This window comes from Oreochromis niloticus, linkage group LG13 (assembly GCF_001858045.2).
Source record: "Oreochromis niloticus isolate F11D_XX linkage group LG13, O_niloticus_UMD_NMBU, whole genome shotgun sequence".
Classification (NCBI taxonomy): domain Eukaryota; kingdom Metazoa; phylum Chordata; class Actinopteri; order Cichliformes; family Cichlidae; genus Oreochromis; species Oreochromis niloticus.
Genome location: NC_031978.2, coordinates 31,618,292 through 31,635,531, shown reverse-complemented (window position 1 = coordinate 31,635,531; position 17,240 = coordinate 31,618,292). Strand labels below are relative to the sequence as shown.

General features: G+C 40.8%; 2 protein-coding genes across 4 annotated transcripts; one reads left to right on the top strand and one right to left on the bottom strand.

Annotated features, from left to right (window-relative positions):
• The first annotated feature begins 546 nt into the window (after nucleotides 1-546).
• On the top strand, nucleotides 547-16,523 carry LOC112842011 (uncharacterized). 3 transcript variants are annotated; one of them, XM_025897740.1, is made up of 4 exons: nucleotides 547-677; nucleotides 15,291-15,487; nucleotides 15,602-15,710; nucleotides 15,994-16,523. In XM_025897740.1, the coding sequence occupies exons 2-4, from the start codon at nucleotides 15,292-15,294 to the stop codon at nucleotides 16,232-16,234; spliced, it is 546 nt and encodes a 181-aa protein (XP_025753525.1). In that variant the 5' UTR covers nucleotides 547-677; nucleotide 15,291; the 3' UTR covers nucleotides 16,235-16,523. The 3 variants fall into 3 exon arrangements, 2 of the variants coding, with proteins under 2 accessions (XP_025753525.1, XP_025753526.1); XR_003213569.1 differs by lacking the exon at nucleotides 547-677 and having other exon boundaries at nucleotides 14,019-15,487; nucleotides 15,994-16,145; XM_025897741.1 differs by lacking the exon at nucleotides 547-677 and having other exon boundaries at nucleotides 14,785-15,487.
• LOC109204858 (uncharacterized) lies at nucleotides 4,071-5,956 on the bottom strand. Its single transcript, XM_019367028.2, has 2 exons — nucleotides 5,119-5,956; nucleotides 4,071-5,077 (listed from the first exon to the last, which is right to left on the bottom strand). Exons 1-2 carry the CDS (start codon nucleotides 5,953-5,955, stop codon nucleotides 5,012-5,014), a joined length of 903 nt encoding a protein of 300 aa, XP_019222573.1. The 5' UTR covers nucleotide 5,956; the 3' UTR covers nucleotides 4,071-5,011.
• Nucleotides 16,524-17,240: the final 717 nt, after the last annotated feature.

Sequence of the window (17,240 nt, the reverse complement as noted above, 5' to 3'; positions counted from 1 at the left end):
AAGGCAGCCCTTTACCTCATATTTTTAAGTTGAAACAACAAGTTATATTTTACAGTGCAGTAAACACCAGTATGTGGGCCCCACATGGGCTATGGGGGTTCCAAGTGGGGATGGGCTTACAATGGGCATCCAATCTGGGACCCACCTAGGTTAGCCATGTAGGACCCACCTGAGCCAGCCCAGATGGGGTATGTTCTATGGGCACCATATGGGTAATATATGGGAAGTTGCATGAACAAGCAACTGAGTTTAACGACCTTAGTTAAGTATAATTATTAGTCATGTGTAAGTATAAACATGAATTAAGATGAAATAACTGATAATAAATTATGCCAGAGGCAGCATATGTATATTTAATTAATAACAAAATAGACATGTAAAATATATTAATATAAGTGAAACACAAAGAACAGATGTGACTTCAAATTGTAAGACGCTTAATAAAATAAAATAAATGGTTTTACATTTGAGTGGGAAAAAAATTTCACTCCATGTAGGAGTGATTTTCGAAATCTTGCGTTATTTCATGAAATATCACGAGGTTTTCTCAAACCCGTCCCCCCCCCTCCATTCTGGAACATTCTTCATTTCGCGCCTTTGGACAAAGCTGACCGTTAAGCTGGCAATTTTTGGATTAAGTGCATCTTTGAGCTACGGACTTATTTTCTGCAATAAAGGTAAGAACTTTTGGACATAATTTGAATCCCTAAGTATAAATGAAATGTTTACAAAGTTATGATGCTGCAAAGTAAAGTATGGCACAACTGCTGGCGAACTTTTTGCTAGCACTCAAGCAAGGCTAAGCTAGTTGAAATTTTTACGTAATGTTGGATTTAGCCAATTTTCACAGTTTGAAAGCATCGTCTGGTGTCCTGTATACTGCTTAACTAGCACCAAAATTAATTACTGCGTATACTTAACATCAAGTTGTACTTAAACATTATCTTGGTTTCTCTCTATGATTAGTATTAATAAAGGACTGTATTAGACCAATTTAACGAAGTTCTAATTTTTTAAGAGGAATATGGGAGGGTATTTTCACTATCAGAGCAACCAAAATTGCTTTGGTGTTGTCTTTATTAGCTTCATTCCTCACGGCTAAGTGAGGAGGGTAGGCCATGGCCATGAGCAACTAGTCCCCAGCTTTTGCCCCTGTGTCAGTAGCATGCACAGCAGTCAGAGAGGCAGATCAGTGAGCACTCTATTTCTGTAGAAGATATCATCATTTTTCTTGCCATTGTTCTCATTTTTCCAGAAAAAGCAAATAAAACATAGGTGATCTTGATTTGTTTGGGGTTTTTTTTAATACACACTTTAGTATGCAACTTTATATGTGTAGTTGTTTTAGTGAGAACTTAATCAGAAATAGTGTAGTGACTCTAGAATCTGCCTCTTACTGTTGTGCAAGCTCTCTACATGAGGGAAACTGATTATCCGGTTGTTCATTGATGACGCGACGAATCCTACTTCCGGGCCTAAAGTAGTCTGCGTTTAATATGGCTTTTGTGTTGTTAACATGTTTAATGCTTTGTATTTTCTTCTATTTAATCTCAAAAAGCTCCTAAAAACATTCAGTGATCACCGTTGACCTCCCTCGGCTTTTATTACCGCTAATCATTTATTTAAGCTCAGTTTTTAAAACCTTACGATGTAACTACAGCACAGCCCATGCAGCAGTATATGAATAACTAACCTCGTATTGTGGATGGATTATCTCAGTTGTTCTCCTGGTTGAAGTCTGGTCCGTTTACAGCATCCTGCCATGCGATTACATTTTTTCCTGACCACTGAGAACACTCACGTTAACTTTTATCGAGTGGAAAAAAAGTTAGCTTGTTTATATTATGCTAACATAGCTGTGTCGCTAGCGGTCACGTAGCACATCGTTATATACCAGCTAGCCAAACTTCAGTAACCCTACAAACGTCACTGCTGTTTAGTTTTCTGTCTTCATTTATGTTGGAAGTGACAGCAGAGCTGTACGTTTGAATTTGTTTCTAAACCCCTGCAGTCAGGACATGCTATATTGTATTTAGATGGAAGCTAGCGAGCTAACTTCCTGCTAACTTCTAACTCTGTTAAATGTCATAAATTCCGTTTTCATGGATGCCTGGATGTTAAACTCAATTGTTACACCTGGTAGAGAAGAACGCTGATCATTTTATTAAAGATGAAAGACTTTAGACAGTGTTTTAACTCTCAGTAATGCCACAGTGATCATTTGATATATGGACCTCCAGCAGAGTTTAGGCCCAGACACGGCCAGTGACGTCAGACTGAACAACCGGATTTAAGCAGAACTGATCGGTCTTGTTAGGGCCACAGTGCCAACTCCTTTTACTATGATTGCCGTGGCCCTCCTTTTTTCCTTTTTGTAATGTATATTTAGCTAGAATCTACAGATTTATTTATTTATAAAAAGAAAAGCAATTGCTCTTTGGATGTGGTTCTAAAGATCTGTGATCTTTAAGTGTTTGTCTGCTGCCTGATTTGTGCATGCACACTGTTATTTTAATTTGTTTGATGTACTAGAGCTTATTATATAGAAGTAGATCTTTGCCCACATTGACTTCTAAATATCTAAAGCTAAACTGAAGGACCAATAGCACAAATCCCCACCAGAAGATGATTGTTCCTATATTTCTGATACACAAGTGACAGCCAAATGCTAAAGTGAGTGAAATTTAAGAAAAAGGCCTTATTAACCACGATTAATAACATGTAAATGTGCTTTGGATAGTTGTCAGGCCCCAATAATATTTCTGAGTAAGGACCTGTTGATGTACAGGGTGGGCCATTTATATGGATACACTGTAATAAAATGGGAATGGTTGGTGATATTAAAGTCCTGTTTGTGGCACATTAGTATATGTGAGGGGGCAAACTCCTCAAGATGGGTGGTGACCATGGTGGCCATTTAGAAGTCGGCCATCTTGGATACAACTTTTGTTTTTTCAATAGGAAGAGGGCCATGTGACACATCAAACTTACTGGTAATGTCACAAGAAAAACAATGGTGTGCTTGGTTTCAACGTAACTTTATTCTTTCATGAGTTATTTACAAGTTACTCTTTGTTCACAGCCATTGACATGTCGAAGAGGTTAACACATGAGGAGCGGATTGAAATTGTGTTGATATCTGGTGAACGCAGTAACCGGGTCATTGCAGCAGATTTCAATGCAAGACACCCTACGAGACCACCCATCTCCCATGCTACAGTTAGCAAACTGCTTGCTAAGTTTCGTGAAACTGGTTCAGTGTTGGATTTGCCAAAATGTGGACGCAAGAAAACTGTCACTAATGAAGAAACATCAGTGGCTGTCCTAGCTTCATTCAGCAAGAGCCCACAGCGTAGCACTCACCACATGTCACTGGAGAGTGGCATTAGTCGAACATCCCTTCGGCGGATATTAGCTACTCAGAAATGGCACCCTTACAAACTCCAGCTACTGCAGCATCTCAATGAGGATGACCCAGATCGGCGCACAGAATTTGCAGAATGGGCAAAACAAAATTTGGAACAGGACCCTCAGTTCATGCAGAAGATTTTGTTCAGTGATGAGGCAAACTTTTATGTGAATGGTGAAGTTAACAAACAAAACCACCGCTATTGGTCTGACACTAACCCACATTGGATGGATCCCTCCAAGACTGTTGGAACAACAAAAGTGATGGTTTGGTGTGGTATATGGGGTACACCGATAGTGGGTCCATTCTTCATCAATGGAAACCTCAAGGCCACTGGATATTTGAAATTGCTACATGATGATGTGTTTCCCTCTTTATGCACTGAAGCTGGCACGTTCCCTGAGTTTTTCCAGCAAGATGGTGCACCACCACATTATGGGTGCCAGGTCCGAGCATTCCTAGATGAACAGTTTCCTGGAAAGTGGATTGGTTGTTGTGGGCCAGTTGAATGGACCCCAAGGTCTCCCGATCTGACCCCCTTAGACTTTTATCTTTGGGGTCATCTGAAGGCAATTGTCTATGGTGTGAAGATATGAGATGTGCAGCACCTATGTCAAAGAATTGTTTCAGCAAGCAAAGAAAGACACAACTCAAACATGTATATACATGGGTGATCTCAGTGGAGACTCACCCTGAGACATCAGTTCTCTCTTTATTTATACCCTGCTCCTTCCTAAAATATGTCAGGTCGGCGCCCCTTGTGTGTAAAACAACTCCTTACAAGGTGATAACAATGAAACATATTTAAACTGTTAAAAATAGTAACCAGTCAAGCTTATCTCAGCAAACTCAGCAAGGGTGGAGGCACCTGTGGTATTCTCTCATGCAAGCTTTTTCATGAAACACAGTAAAATAGGAGATTTAAATGAAGCTAAACAACTAGGGGTTTTTAACTACAATAAAGCAGAATACATATAAAAATCCTTTAACATTCCCTCCTGTTTTAGCTCATTTAAACACGTTTCACACTTTATTTCCGAACATGTTCTCTTGCTCCTAGCATTTTCAAACATGTCATCATTATGTGTTACTTATATTGCAATCTAGCTTCACAGGTCGTCTTTAAGATTTTCTTCTTACACATAGACATCTTCGTCTTCAAAGTTATCTTCACTGTTACTCAGATCATTTTTGTCATCCAGTGGTACAGTAACATAAGCTATCAATGATGTGGAAATCATTTTGGAAATCATCTTCCTGAGACAAGGGAGAATACATGTGGAGAATACACAGAATAATACAAGTAAGAGTCCTATGAATATTAGACCTTTATACAGCAAAACAGTCCATGAGCCATTTAGCAACCATCTCAACCAATCTGTACCCCCGTCTACATATTCCTTTGACTGCACATTCTGAAGCCTTTTTAGAACTTTTAATGCATCCGTCATGTTACTAGAATGTATGTTGTCAGGTATGTAAGTGCAACAGGTGGTGTTAAAAAGCACACATAATCCTCCTTTTTCAGCCAGCACAATATCAAGCGCCACTTGATGTTGCATGACCATTATTCGCAGGGCATCTATCTCCTCGTTTTGCTGGTCATTGACTCGACATGATGTATTCAGGAACAATCCAAATCGATAGTTCAATGTCTCGATCCTCAGCGCATTTTTCCCTGTGCCTACCCACGGAAAGAGTGAGTGCAGCACTTTCTGTCCTGTAGTCCAAAGCTTGAATTCCTGTGGGACGTCAGAGCCCCATATTGGGTCATGTGGTTTCGGGTCTGGAGTGTCAACTGATCTCTTCCCTCTTTTGAGTGATGTACCGTCGGTAGTTATTTTAAACGTGTGATCAGATATGAAGATTGGAGCACACATACCCGTCCAGTTCTGGGGGAGAGTGAAATAGGCCCGCTGTCCACATAGCCAGGCCATTCCCTGCACCCAATAGGTGCCATTGGAAATGTCATTGTTCTTCACTGGTCCTCCAAGAGCATGCGTCACTACTGCTTTGCAGTTGGTGGTGTTTCCCATGTCTATAGTTCCCTTAGACTGGCGGTAGCACAAGGTATGATCCCAATTTCCAGGGTTCTTGAGAAAGACTGGAAATGACCCAGCCTTGTTCCTTTGTTTCACCTTCAGGTCGACCCAGAACCATTCATCGCACGTGCCATTTCGTAATCCTATTTTCGAGGGTTCGTTGTGGTTGATCACAATTCCAGAGTACTGATACCCGAGACTGGCGTAGCTTGCTGCACACTTCACCTGAGTCATGTTCATTGCTTTGCCATACAATGTTGCATATTGTGTTGTTGGTGGCATATGTGAGCAGACATAACAGTCTTTGGTGGGTGTGCTGTCATGTATGTACCGATACCATGCGTTGTTCATCCAAGGGTGGATATTGTCTTGTATCATTGTATAGTGATGTGAATTATCATGTGTCCAGGCTCTTTTCTTGCGAGGTCCATCGTTCTTCCTGAGCAGTACTAGACATCCTGCGACCAGGGCTGCCAATGTCAGTGAGATCAAAAGCAGCTTCATGATGACCTGATACACCTGACCCCTCTGATAAGTAGACCAAAGGCAAGAAGCAAAAGGGCGGGATATACCCAATCAGCCCTTCCTCCACCTTTCGGATCACCAGAGGGCAGGGGCGTCGGCGTCTAGTTAGTCTATGCTTTCACTCACTTTCTTACAGTGGCTTTGATGTATCCAGGATGGTCGCTCCGCGATCTTACATGCTGTGGGAGTGGTTAGAAGCACTTGGTAAGGTCCTTCCCAACGGGGTGAACTCCAATTTTTCCTCTGGAGCACCTTGATTAGGATCCAATCACCTGGCTTCAACCTGCAAGATACTGGAGAAAAGTCCTCTGGCAGTTTGTTATTCAGCACAATTTCTTTGTTTTCTAGCAGTTTAGTCATCCATTCTGCTAATGTGGTTTCTCTAAAAGATTTAGTTAAAGGTTCACTCGTTATAGGTAGTGGAAATGGTCTACCATGGATGATCTCAAACGGTGTGAGCTTCTGAGATCCTTGTGTTAATCTCATCCACATTTTTACCAGGCCTACACATTCAGGCCACGGTCTTCCTGTTTCTTCCATACACTTCCTAAGTCTCTGCTTGATTGTGCCATTTGTTCTTTCTACTAATCCTGCACTTTGTGGATGATAGGCACAGTGGTTTTTGATATTAAATCCTAGTGCTTCTGAGACTTTGTTAATTACATCATTTACAAAATGGGTCCCATTGTCTGATCTCATCAGAGTTGGGATGCCATAAGTTGGAATAAAGTGGTTACACAAACATTTAGCAACTGAAATGGCATCTGCTTTCTTTACTGGATAGATTTCAGGCCATTTTGAGAATACATCTATGATCACTAATGCGTATTTTGAGCCTTGACATTCATTTAGTTCAATGAAATCCATGTGTATTGTATGAAAAGGATGAGGCGGTGTAGGGAAATGACCTCTTCTTGGTCTTAAATTCCCTTGTGAGTTATGTCTTTGGCAGGTCATGCATGTTCTTACAAATTCTTTTGCTGAAGTTTCGAAATTTATAGTATAGAAGTGTTTAGTGACTATAGTTACTATCCCTCCTGTTGACACATGAGTAACTCCATGTGTCACCAGGGCCGCTGTTTTATGTAAGGACTTTGGTAGTACTGGTTTTCCGTCGCACATCATCAGGTCATCTCGTAAAATTGCTCCGCACTTTAACCATTTCTTTTGTTCATTTAATGGAGCTGATTTTTGTTCATTCTTCAGAATGTCTATTGGTATCTGTGTGTTTGTTTCCACTGTTAGTGCACTTTCTGTTTTATTCGCAGCTGCCTTCGCTGCTTTGTCTGCAAAATTGTTTCCTTTGGTTATGTCTGACACATCCGTTTGATGTGCAGCACATTTCCATAAGGCTAGTTTGCTCGGTAAGGTTATTACTTCTAGCAGTCTTTTAAGTAAACTTCCGTGCTGAACTGGGCGTCCTGTTGACGTCACCATACCTCTGTTCTGCCATATCTTGGCAAAATGATGTACAGCTGAATAGACATATTGGCTATCAGTATGAATGTTGATATTCTGTTCCTTATGCAGTTCACATGCTCTTATTACAGCTGTTAATTCTGCACTTTGTGCTGAGTGTGAGGAAGGTAGTGGTTTCGCTTCTATGACGGTGTCACGAGTTGTCACAGCATAACCTACACAGTTCCGACCAAAACTATCTTTAGATGCTGAGCCGTCTACAAAAATGTCAAGGAAGCCAGGCTGTGGTGTGCTATAAATATCAGCTCGTGGTTTCGTTTCCTCATCTAACTTCTGCATACAACAGTGCGGTTGGCCATCATCCGGTGTAGCTAAAAGTGTGCTTGGATTCAGCTGTCCAGACTTTTCTATCGTTATGTGGGATTGTGACAACAGAATGCCCACATATGATAGTTGTCTGGCATGTGTAAGGTACGACAGGTTTGCTTGTAGCAGTATTGAAGTTACTGCATGTGGTACTTTAACTGTCAGAGTATGTCCTAAAACAATGTCAGCTGATTTCTGTACCGCCTCTGCTGCAGCTGCGCAGGCCTGTAGACATGTTGGGAGGCCAGCTGCAACAGAGTCCAGTTTTGATGAATAGAATGCTAGTGGACGCTGTTTTTCACCGAATGTTTGTGTTAAAACTGCTTTCATATAACCTCCTCCTCCATCTACATGTAGATAGAACAGCTTATCATAATCTGGCAAAGTTAAAACAATATTAGTTTGCAGCACGGTTTTCAAGTGTTCAAAAGCTATAGATGCTTCTGTTGACCAGGTTACTTTATCTTTTAATCCTAAATCTTTTCCATAAATGATGTTCTGTAAAGGCTGTACCTTTAATGCATACTCAGGTATCCATGATCTGCAAAAGTTGCACAGTCCTAGGAAACTCATCATTTGCTGCTTAGTCTGAGGTTTTGGAGCATTTTGTACTGCTAGCTTTTTTGAGTCTAGTAGTTTCTTTCCCTGTCCTGACAACGTATGCCCTAAGTATATCACCTCTGTTTTCCATAGTTGCAACTTATGTTGAGAAACCTTGTGACCTTGCTCGGCTAAATGATATAATACTGTCAATGTATTTGTTTTGCAGCTCTGTTCTGTGTCTCCGGTGATTAGAATATCGTCTACATACAACAAATATTGGCCTGGAGCTGGCAACTTGCATGATGACATTGATTTTCGTAGAGCTTCAGCATACAGAGTGGGGCTGTTCTGAAACCCTTGAGGTAGACGCGTGTACGTATATTTTTGTCCATTAAATGTAAATCCAAATAGGTGTTGTGAATCTGGGTGTAGAGGCACAGAAAAGAATGCATTTGATAGATCTATCACTGAGAACCATTGTTCTTTGGGAGTAATCTGATTTAAAATTGTGTGTGGATTAGCTACAACAGGCGGTATCTGTTCAGTTATCTCATTAATAGCTCTGAGATCATGCACTAGTCTATACTTCCCTGTGTTTGCTTTCTTGACAGGAAATATTGGAGTGTTGCATGTTGAACTCGTTTTTATTAAAATCCCTGCTTTTAGCATGTCTGTTATTACTGGTGTAATGCCTTCCTTAGCTTCTGAAGTAAGGGGGTACTGAGGTTTCAAAGGCCTATACATGGTTGTTGTTTTTACTCGTACTTGATCTGCTGATTTAATCAGGCCTACATCTGTTTGACTTGTGGACCATAATGTCTCAGGTAACTGCTTCAATTCTGGGTGTGTCTCAACCATCACTGCATATCATTCAGTGATAGGACTTAATGAGTGTGAGTCTGCGCAGTCAATTAGATGTGTTGCTGGTTTAGCCGTCACTACCCAACCTAATGTGTACCTCATACATCCTGTCCTACGCCCTTGCAGCCACCCTTCATGCGTGTCTTCAGTTTTTTCGTATCTATCTCTTTCAACCTGGGTCAACACATATTCTAAATTTTTCCAGTCAGTGACATTATTTCGTGCCACTGAGATGTGTGGCTTCGCCATTCGGTTTAACTCTTGTGTGTTATCGTTCTGTATTACAGAGCATACAGCATTGCTGCTTTTAGTTACATATAGGTGTTGTAGAGTTAGTCTTTGTGGGCCTAATCTGTGCACTTCTTTGTCATATGGAGGATCAGGACCTGGGCTTTGTTTAAATCTCAAAGTGTTATGATAGTCTGTGCACGCTAGTTGTTGAGAGTCTGGTGGCAAATACCTTTCCGCTAATCGCTGCAAAGGCTCCAAAGGTGGCAGATCTAAAGTCCAGTAATAATGGGGCTCACCATTCCCTTTGCAGTAAAAAGGAGATTGGCTTGTTGATTCCTCCTCACACAACATTAGCTCTGCGTGCATACCGTTTTCACCAGGTACTACTCCTATGTTTAGTTTTTCTAAACTATCTCTACCTAACAGATTCACTGGGCAGGATGGATCATAAATGCACTGGTTTTTGCATTTTCTACCTCTCTTCCTTTCTTCCAATGTTAATGGTTCTGTGAGAGGCTGTACAGTTGTATGTCCTGAGGCTGATTTTACAATTACGGTGTCTACTGAAAATTTCAATCCCTTTGGTTTTTCATGTAGGACTGTTCTACATGCACCAGTATCACATAACATGGTCATAGGCTGACCATTTACGTGAATAATTATAGTAGGTTTATGCTCTGAATCTAGAACTAATTGTTCTATATTAAAAATGTCATCCTCTGCTTGTTCTTCTTCTTGTCCCTTTCCTAGTCAATCCTGCTGTTTCTCCCCTCTATTCCTGCAATCTCTTGCAAAGTGTCCCTCTTTACCACAGTTCCAACAAGTATTATCTCTCTCTCTGTCACTCTCTCCCTTTCCTCGATATCCGCCCCCTCTGTTTGCACCTCTAAAACCTCCTCTATACCTTCCTCTGTTCCTCTGCTGTCCCTGCCTTGGGCCTCTATATCCTCCTACAAAGGCTATGAATCCTGTTTCAGGATCCACAGAAAAAACGTTCCCTTTATCTTTTTTCTTTAACACACGAGTAGCGTGTTCTGCATATTGTAATGCATCAGGCAATGATCCGATGTTCATGGTCACCCAATGCTTCTCTACATATGCTTTTACAGGTGGCAAAAGGCCATTTAAAAAATGCATTTTTTAAATGTTGTTGATATGGGGTGTCTGGGCCTTCCTCATAGTTTAATCCTGAATGTTGTCTAAAAACTGGACGTAAGCGATCGAGGAAGTCGGATGCTGTTTCAGCTTCCTTCTGTTTTACTTCTCCTATTTTAGCATAGTCTGCTCTGGGAGCCAGTCGAACTCTAATCCGCTCATACAACTGTGTCATGGCAGTTTGTAGGTCAGCAGATCCAGGACCTAGGGCCCTACCATTTTCTCCTAATCCTGTGAAGTCTCCTCTAACTGTTCCCATTTTTAACCCTAACAGGTCTTGTATTACCTGAAGCATTTCATGGCCATTCAAACACCACTGTCTTCTAATTAACTCGACAGCATCTCTCCACTGTATGAAACCTTCATTTAAAGGTGGGACATCTTTGAGTACATTCTGTCTATCTTTTTGTGACCATGGTCTAAAAACAAATATATTTGGATCCTCATCTCGCTCATTATTTTCACCACCAGTTGGCTGTCCATATCTAGGATTGGGTGTGGCTATCATTGGAAACAGACCTGAGAGGCCAGGTGGATCTACACTGCCCCCCGTGTCTCTCCCGTATGGGTCTTTTCCTATGTCCTCCTGTGGGTTTCTACCAACAGTTATACTTTTTAACATGCTTTGAGCTTGAGCATAGGGGTTAGTTTGGGTGGTGAATGGATTTTTTGATTGTGGTTCAGGTGACGACGGCGTTGGCACATAAGGAGGTGGCTGTGGTTTTTGCAACATCGTTTCTTTTTTCTTTTGTCTTTTCTCTCTATTTTCACTTCTCCTTTCTTTCTCCTCTTTCCATGCTTTAAAATATTGCAGTTCTTGTGAGCGTTTTATTTTCTTTTTTGGATCTTTCTCAGTATTTATTTCTGCTTGGAGGGTTTCTTTTAATTTAGTCAATGCGGAGGGGCTACATTTTCCCTCCCATGTGGGACATTTAGTTTTCTTTGGGTTCCTCCATCTGCATGCACTAATTTGTCCGGCGCCTGGACATTTTTTCTCTAGCCACTGCTCGTCAGCAGTGAGTTTTGTAGCTTTGTTACCCATTACAACAACACTGCAGAGCCGTCTCTGGTATTAGAGTTAGGAGTGGTAACTAACACGCCCTTCTACTCCTACGCTATTCGTGGAGCGGTGTAAGTTTTACGTGATGAACACAACCTTTCTCCTCTACTCACCAGTACTTTGGCTACTGACAGGAAATAAAATGACAGAACAAAAGAGTAATCCAGCAGCGTACTGTGCTGTTAAAAATGATTTACTCTTCACACACACAAAACACAAATATATAATATACAGTCGCGCAGATCCTTTCAACGGATCAGTCTACCAGCCCGTACAGTGGGCAAGCCCTAACTTTTCTACCAGCCCGTGCGGTGGGCAAGCCCTAAATTTCAAATCCTTTCGGCGGATTAGTCCTATTTGAGATCCGTGCAGTGGATCAGACTCTCCAACCCTTTCGGCGGGTGAAACCTATCTTCGTTTTACGCGAGTGCATATGTGTGGGTTTCTTTACCTTACTGAAACGTCGCTGCAGCCGGTTTCGTTAGATCGTTCCACTGAATCCCACCGCCGTGGACCACTGATAGAACACTGGCCAAGACCCAAATTTTTTACGCTCTTGGGCTTTCACCTCTACCTAGAGAAGGCTGTCGACAGACTTCAGTGCGGGCTCCCCACGGCGTCAGGAATCAGTGTAGATCTCTGTTTGGAGTCACAACAAAACAGTTGTTATTTCCCATCCGGCTCAGGAGGACCAAAAATTATGTCAAAGAATTGTTTCAGCAAGCAAAGAAAGACACAACTCAAACATGTATATACATGGGTGATCTCAGTGGAGACTCACCCTGAGACATCAGTTCTCTCTTTATTTATACCCTGCTCCTTCCTAAAATATGTCAGGTCGGCGCCCCTTGTGTGTAAAACAACTCCTTACAAGGTGATAACAATGAAACATATTTAAACTGTTAAAAATAGTAACCAGTCAAGCTTATCTCAGCAAACTCAGCAAGGGTGGAGGCACCTGTGGTATTCTCTCATGCAAGCTTTTTCATGAAACACAGTAAAATAGGAGATTTAAATGAAGCTAAACAACTAGGGGTTTTTAACTACAATAAAGCAGAATACATATAAAAATCCTTTAACAACCTGAAACTACGGATACTGGATGCCTGTGCTGGCATTTCTCCTGCGGTGTTGCTATCAGTGTGTGAAGAGTGGGAGAAGAGGGTTGCATTGACAATCCAACACAATGGGCAGCACATTGAACACATTTTATAAGTGGTCAGAAACTTGTAAATAACTCATGAAAGAATAAAGTTACGTTGAAACCAAGCACACCATTGTTTTTCTTGTGACATTACCAATAAGTTTGATGTGTCACATGGCCCTCTTTCTATTGAAAAAACAAAAGTTGTATCCAGGATGGGCGACTTCTAAATGGCCACCATGGTCACCACCCATCTTGAGGAGTTTGCCCCCTCACATATACTAATGTGCCACAAACGGGACTTTAATATCACCAACCATTCCCATTTTATTACGGTGTATCCATATAAATGGCCCACCCTGTAGTTAGTGTAACCCATCCAAGCTCTTACCCAGGTGACTGAAAAATACTACATTTTATCCTTTTTATACGTTTTATCTTTCAGAAAGCAATGGAGCAATCTGAGAGGACAAAGAGAAGAAAAATAGCTGCGAAAGTTGTTGAACATTTGCGTCTCGTTTCACAGCAGAATGAGTCAGATCATCATCAGGACTTAATTTTTTGCTCGGATTCTTTTGAGAATAAACCCCTTGTGGAAGAGTACCATGATTGCGATGAACATGCTGGAGTCAGTTCACAAAATGAACAATCTGCAGACATTTTTTATGATGCTTTGGACTTTGACGTGTTTCCTGAAGACTCTGAAAGTGGGGTGTCTGAGTTTAATGAATTTGATCTGGACGATGACTGTTTCGATTCTGATGCTTTTTCAGACACATCAGATGATACAAAAGGACTTGCAGAGTGGGCTGCAGAATACAATGTGTCACATAATGCTTTGTCTGCCCTTCTTAAAATTCTTAGACAGAAAGGTCTTGATGTACCACTAGATGCTCGAACGTTGATGTCAACTGCCCGCAAATGTAATGTGATAAATGTGGCTGGGGGATCATACTACCATTTTGGTTTAAAGAATTCAATTGCTGCAGCATTGGAGCTTTTAGATTTTGATTTAAAGAAACTAACAAACAATCTAACACTTAGAATTAATGTTGATGGTCTACCTTTATTCCGCAGCAACAATGTTAGTCTGTGGCCTATTCTGGGTGGAATCAAGGAGATCCCAAATTGTGATGTTTTTGTGATCGGGTTATACTCAGGTACAACCAAACCTTCTAATGTACAGGAGTACTTGAACGACTTTGTACAAGATGTAAGGGCAATTATACAAGATGGAATTCAGTATAATGGTGTCCATTTCAGTGTTGCTGCTCCAGATGCATTCATTTGTGATGCACCTGCTCGTGCTTTTCTTAAATGTGTGAAGGGACACACTGGCTATTATGCGTGTGAGCGGTGCACTCAAAAGGGCATGTATGTGAATAGGAGATTGTGTTTTCCTGAAATTTCTGCTGAGCAAAGGACTGATGAGACTTTTCGTGCTATGGCCTACAAAGAGCATCAGGTTGGGGTGTCACCTCTGAATGAGTTGGGTGTGGGACTAGTCTCAGGTTTTGTGCTGGACTATATGCACCTTGTGTGTCTGGGGGTAATGCGAAAGCTTATTTATCTTTGGTTAAAAGGTCCCCGAAAATGCAGACAGTCTATGCAAATTCTAACCGTGATTTCAGCATTCATGGTTTCTGTCAGGCAATATTTGCCTAAATGTTTTGCAAGGAAACCAAGATCTCTCCTTGAAATTAGCATGTGGAAAGCAACTGAATTGAGGCAATTTTTGCTTTACACAGGCCCAGTTGTTTTATTTAATAATATACCAAGCCAAATGTATAGACACTTTATACTGTTATCTGTATCTATAAGAATTCTTCTAAGTCCTGATTTGTGTATTGATAACTGTGATTATGCAGACGATGTTTTAAAGCAGTTTGTGAAAGATTTTGGTTTGATTTATGGTCTTGAATTTGTTGGTTATAATGTACATAATTTAATACACCTAGCTGAAGATGCGCGAAAGTCTGGACCTTTGGACAGTATTTCCTGCTTCCCATTTGAAACCTTCCTGGGTAAACTGAAAAAGATCGTGCGGAGGCCTCATAAACCTGTGGAACAAATTGTCAAGCGCGTCTATGAGATGCAAAGTATTCAGAAGAAAAGAAAAGAGAGGATGTCTGTTCCCTCTCCTCTTAAACAGCCTCATAACTCTGGACCAATAACAAGTGATCTTGGAACTTTTAAGCAGTACAGAAAATACACTGATGGACAGACATATGTTTCTTGCTCCATGGGAGATAACTGTTTCAATGTAGGGGGGAAAATTCTTATTGTGGCAAACATTTTACAGGATTGCCAAGTTGTCAAAGCACTGTGTCAGGTCTTTGAAAACTGTAATGCCTTTTTCAGCTATCCATTGGACTCAACATGCCTTGGAATTTACTTTGTTTCAAATCTGTCTAAACAAATGCATCTTGTATTACTTGATGAATTAAAACAGAAAATTGTGCTTTTGCCACTGAAGTCTGGATATGTGGCATTGCCACTGCTGTACTAGTTGGCTTCTTTTTGCTTTCTCCCCAGCATGCTACCATTTGCAGTTGTTGATTTTCTGGATGGTGGAGGTGTATCCATAATTCCTTGCAAGTGGTTTACAGGACCAGCGGAAGATTCTTGTTTCTGGCCACCAGGGAGAGTCAATATCAATAAGGCTGTAAAGGATGGAGTTACTCCAGATGCAAACTGGTCACAGTACAGAGTTCGCATCTTGGGGAAAGCTGGTAAGAAGCATTTTTGTTTATTGCTACCAAATATTCTGTCATTAAAGACAGAACAAAAGATTTCCCTGTAATTTCACTAACAACATTTTGTTGATGTATGTCAAAAATTTACAGAAAAATACGAAAATGCCAGGGTGAAACTGCGGAGGTCTGAAGCAACCTCTGATCTGCAGACTGAGTCGGATTCTGGAAGCAGATTGGGAAAAGGGAAGCGGAAAAGGAGGTAATTATGTTTCTTAAAAACGCCTTAAAAGCAACAATTTATTGTGGTGATTATAAGAAAAACAAAAACAAACAGACAGCATCGTTAGTAGACCATTGCTGCTCACCAGATTTAGATATGATCTTAAAATAGCACTTTGTAACTTTTTGACTTTTAAAAATCAGTTTTAGACTCCTTTTGATGCCGGACTATACATTAATTATTTTTTTTTAGTTTGTAGGACTAACCAGTAACTAAATTGTTTGTGGCGTTTTTTAATATTTTTTTTAAAATTCATTTTAAGGCCAGTGATCCAGTCAAGCTCAGATGAGGATTGGGACAACGCTGCGGAACAGCCAGAGAACTCATCACCATCAGCAATGGAGAATAGACATTCAAGTGAAACTCCCCACCAGAACATCACTCATCCATTTGTTCGGCTACCACCACCCTCAACTCCTTCACAAGCAGTTCCAAGACAACTTGTACAAGCCACCAATACCAGCATGTTTGTACGTGTTCTCTCTGGTTTGCAGCATACTTGAAGACGTAGGAGGTCAAACAACCTGATCAGCCCCACCTTCAAAACAACTCCAGTAGTATTTCAAATCTGATGTTATTTGTGAAAAAATGCACTTTTTTTCAAGACCAATGGATCAGTAAATGAGTGAGAAGCTGTGTTTCAGTGCATTTTGTTTTCTTTTAAACTGTATAACATTGATTTGTTATTGTTTTGTGTATACTAGGGACCTTTTTTGTCAACTTGTTCTCTAAACAAAAAAATTATTTGTATAGTATATTAATCAGTATTGTAAAATAAAAAAGAATAACTGACTTTGTTGTACAGGTGATTTAAATTTTAGCTTACTGTATTATCCAAAATCCCATCTGGGCAAGCACACTTGGGGCCACCATGGAAACTGCGGACAAAAGTAGCTGGGTCCCAGGTGGGTAACCCAAATGGGCCCCAACTATCAGACCCACTCCTACCCATCTGGGTCCCACACTTGTTTTTTGGCTGGGCCTGATTTGGGGCCCATCCAGGGCCCGTCATTAACCTATGTGGGCAAACACATTTGGGGCCACCATGGAAACTGAGGACAAAATTAGCTGGACCCCAGTTGGGTTTCCCAAGTGGGCCCCAAATATTAGCCCTGCTGCTCCCTATTTGAGCCCCACATATGTGTGTTGACTGGGATAAAGGTTATCTTATCTTATCTTATCTTTCCCACTTTTGATGATATTCCTCCCTATTCTTTGCAAGTACCCCCTTTTGGTGGTGAGAAACTGTTGGTGTGGTCAAGTGGGTGCTGTAAAAACAAAAGCTCAGGACAGAACAGTTATCAGTCATGAGCTTCAAGCAAAATTTGCATATATTTGATTTCATATTGATCCTCTGAGTGTAATGATACATTTTAATCTGAATTTATTAAAAATATATAAAATCCACTAAACACAATAGGTTTTCTTTATTTATTTTGCTCTTGTTCTTTTGCAGCACCACATCCTATCACATGCCCCTGTTGGTTACACTCTACTTTTTAAATTATT

Coding starts and splice junctions, on each gene's coding strand:
- LOC109204858 (XM_019367028.2), bottom strand. CDS start 5,955: ATGAAGCTGCTTTTGATCTCACTGACATTGGCAGCCCTGGTCGCAGGA. Junction 5,078..5,118: donor GGACTACAGGACAGAAAGTG/CTGCACTCACTC, acceptor AGGGAAAAATGC/GCTGAGGATCGAGACATTGA.
- LOC112842011 (XM_025897740.1), top strand. CDS start 15,292: ATGCTACCATTTGCAGTTGTTGATTTTCTGGATGGTGGAGGTGTATCC. Junction 15,488..15,601: donor TCGCATCTTGGGGAAAGCTG/GTAAGAAGCATT, acceptor AAAAATTTACAG/AAAAATACGAAAATGCCAGG. Junction 15,711..15,993: donor AAAGGGAAGCGGAAAAGGAG/GTAATTATGTTT, acceptor ATTCATTTTAAG/GCCAGTGATCCAGTCAAGCT.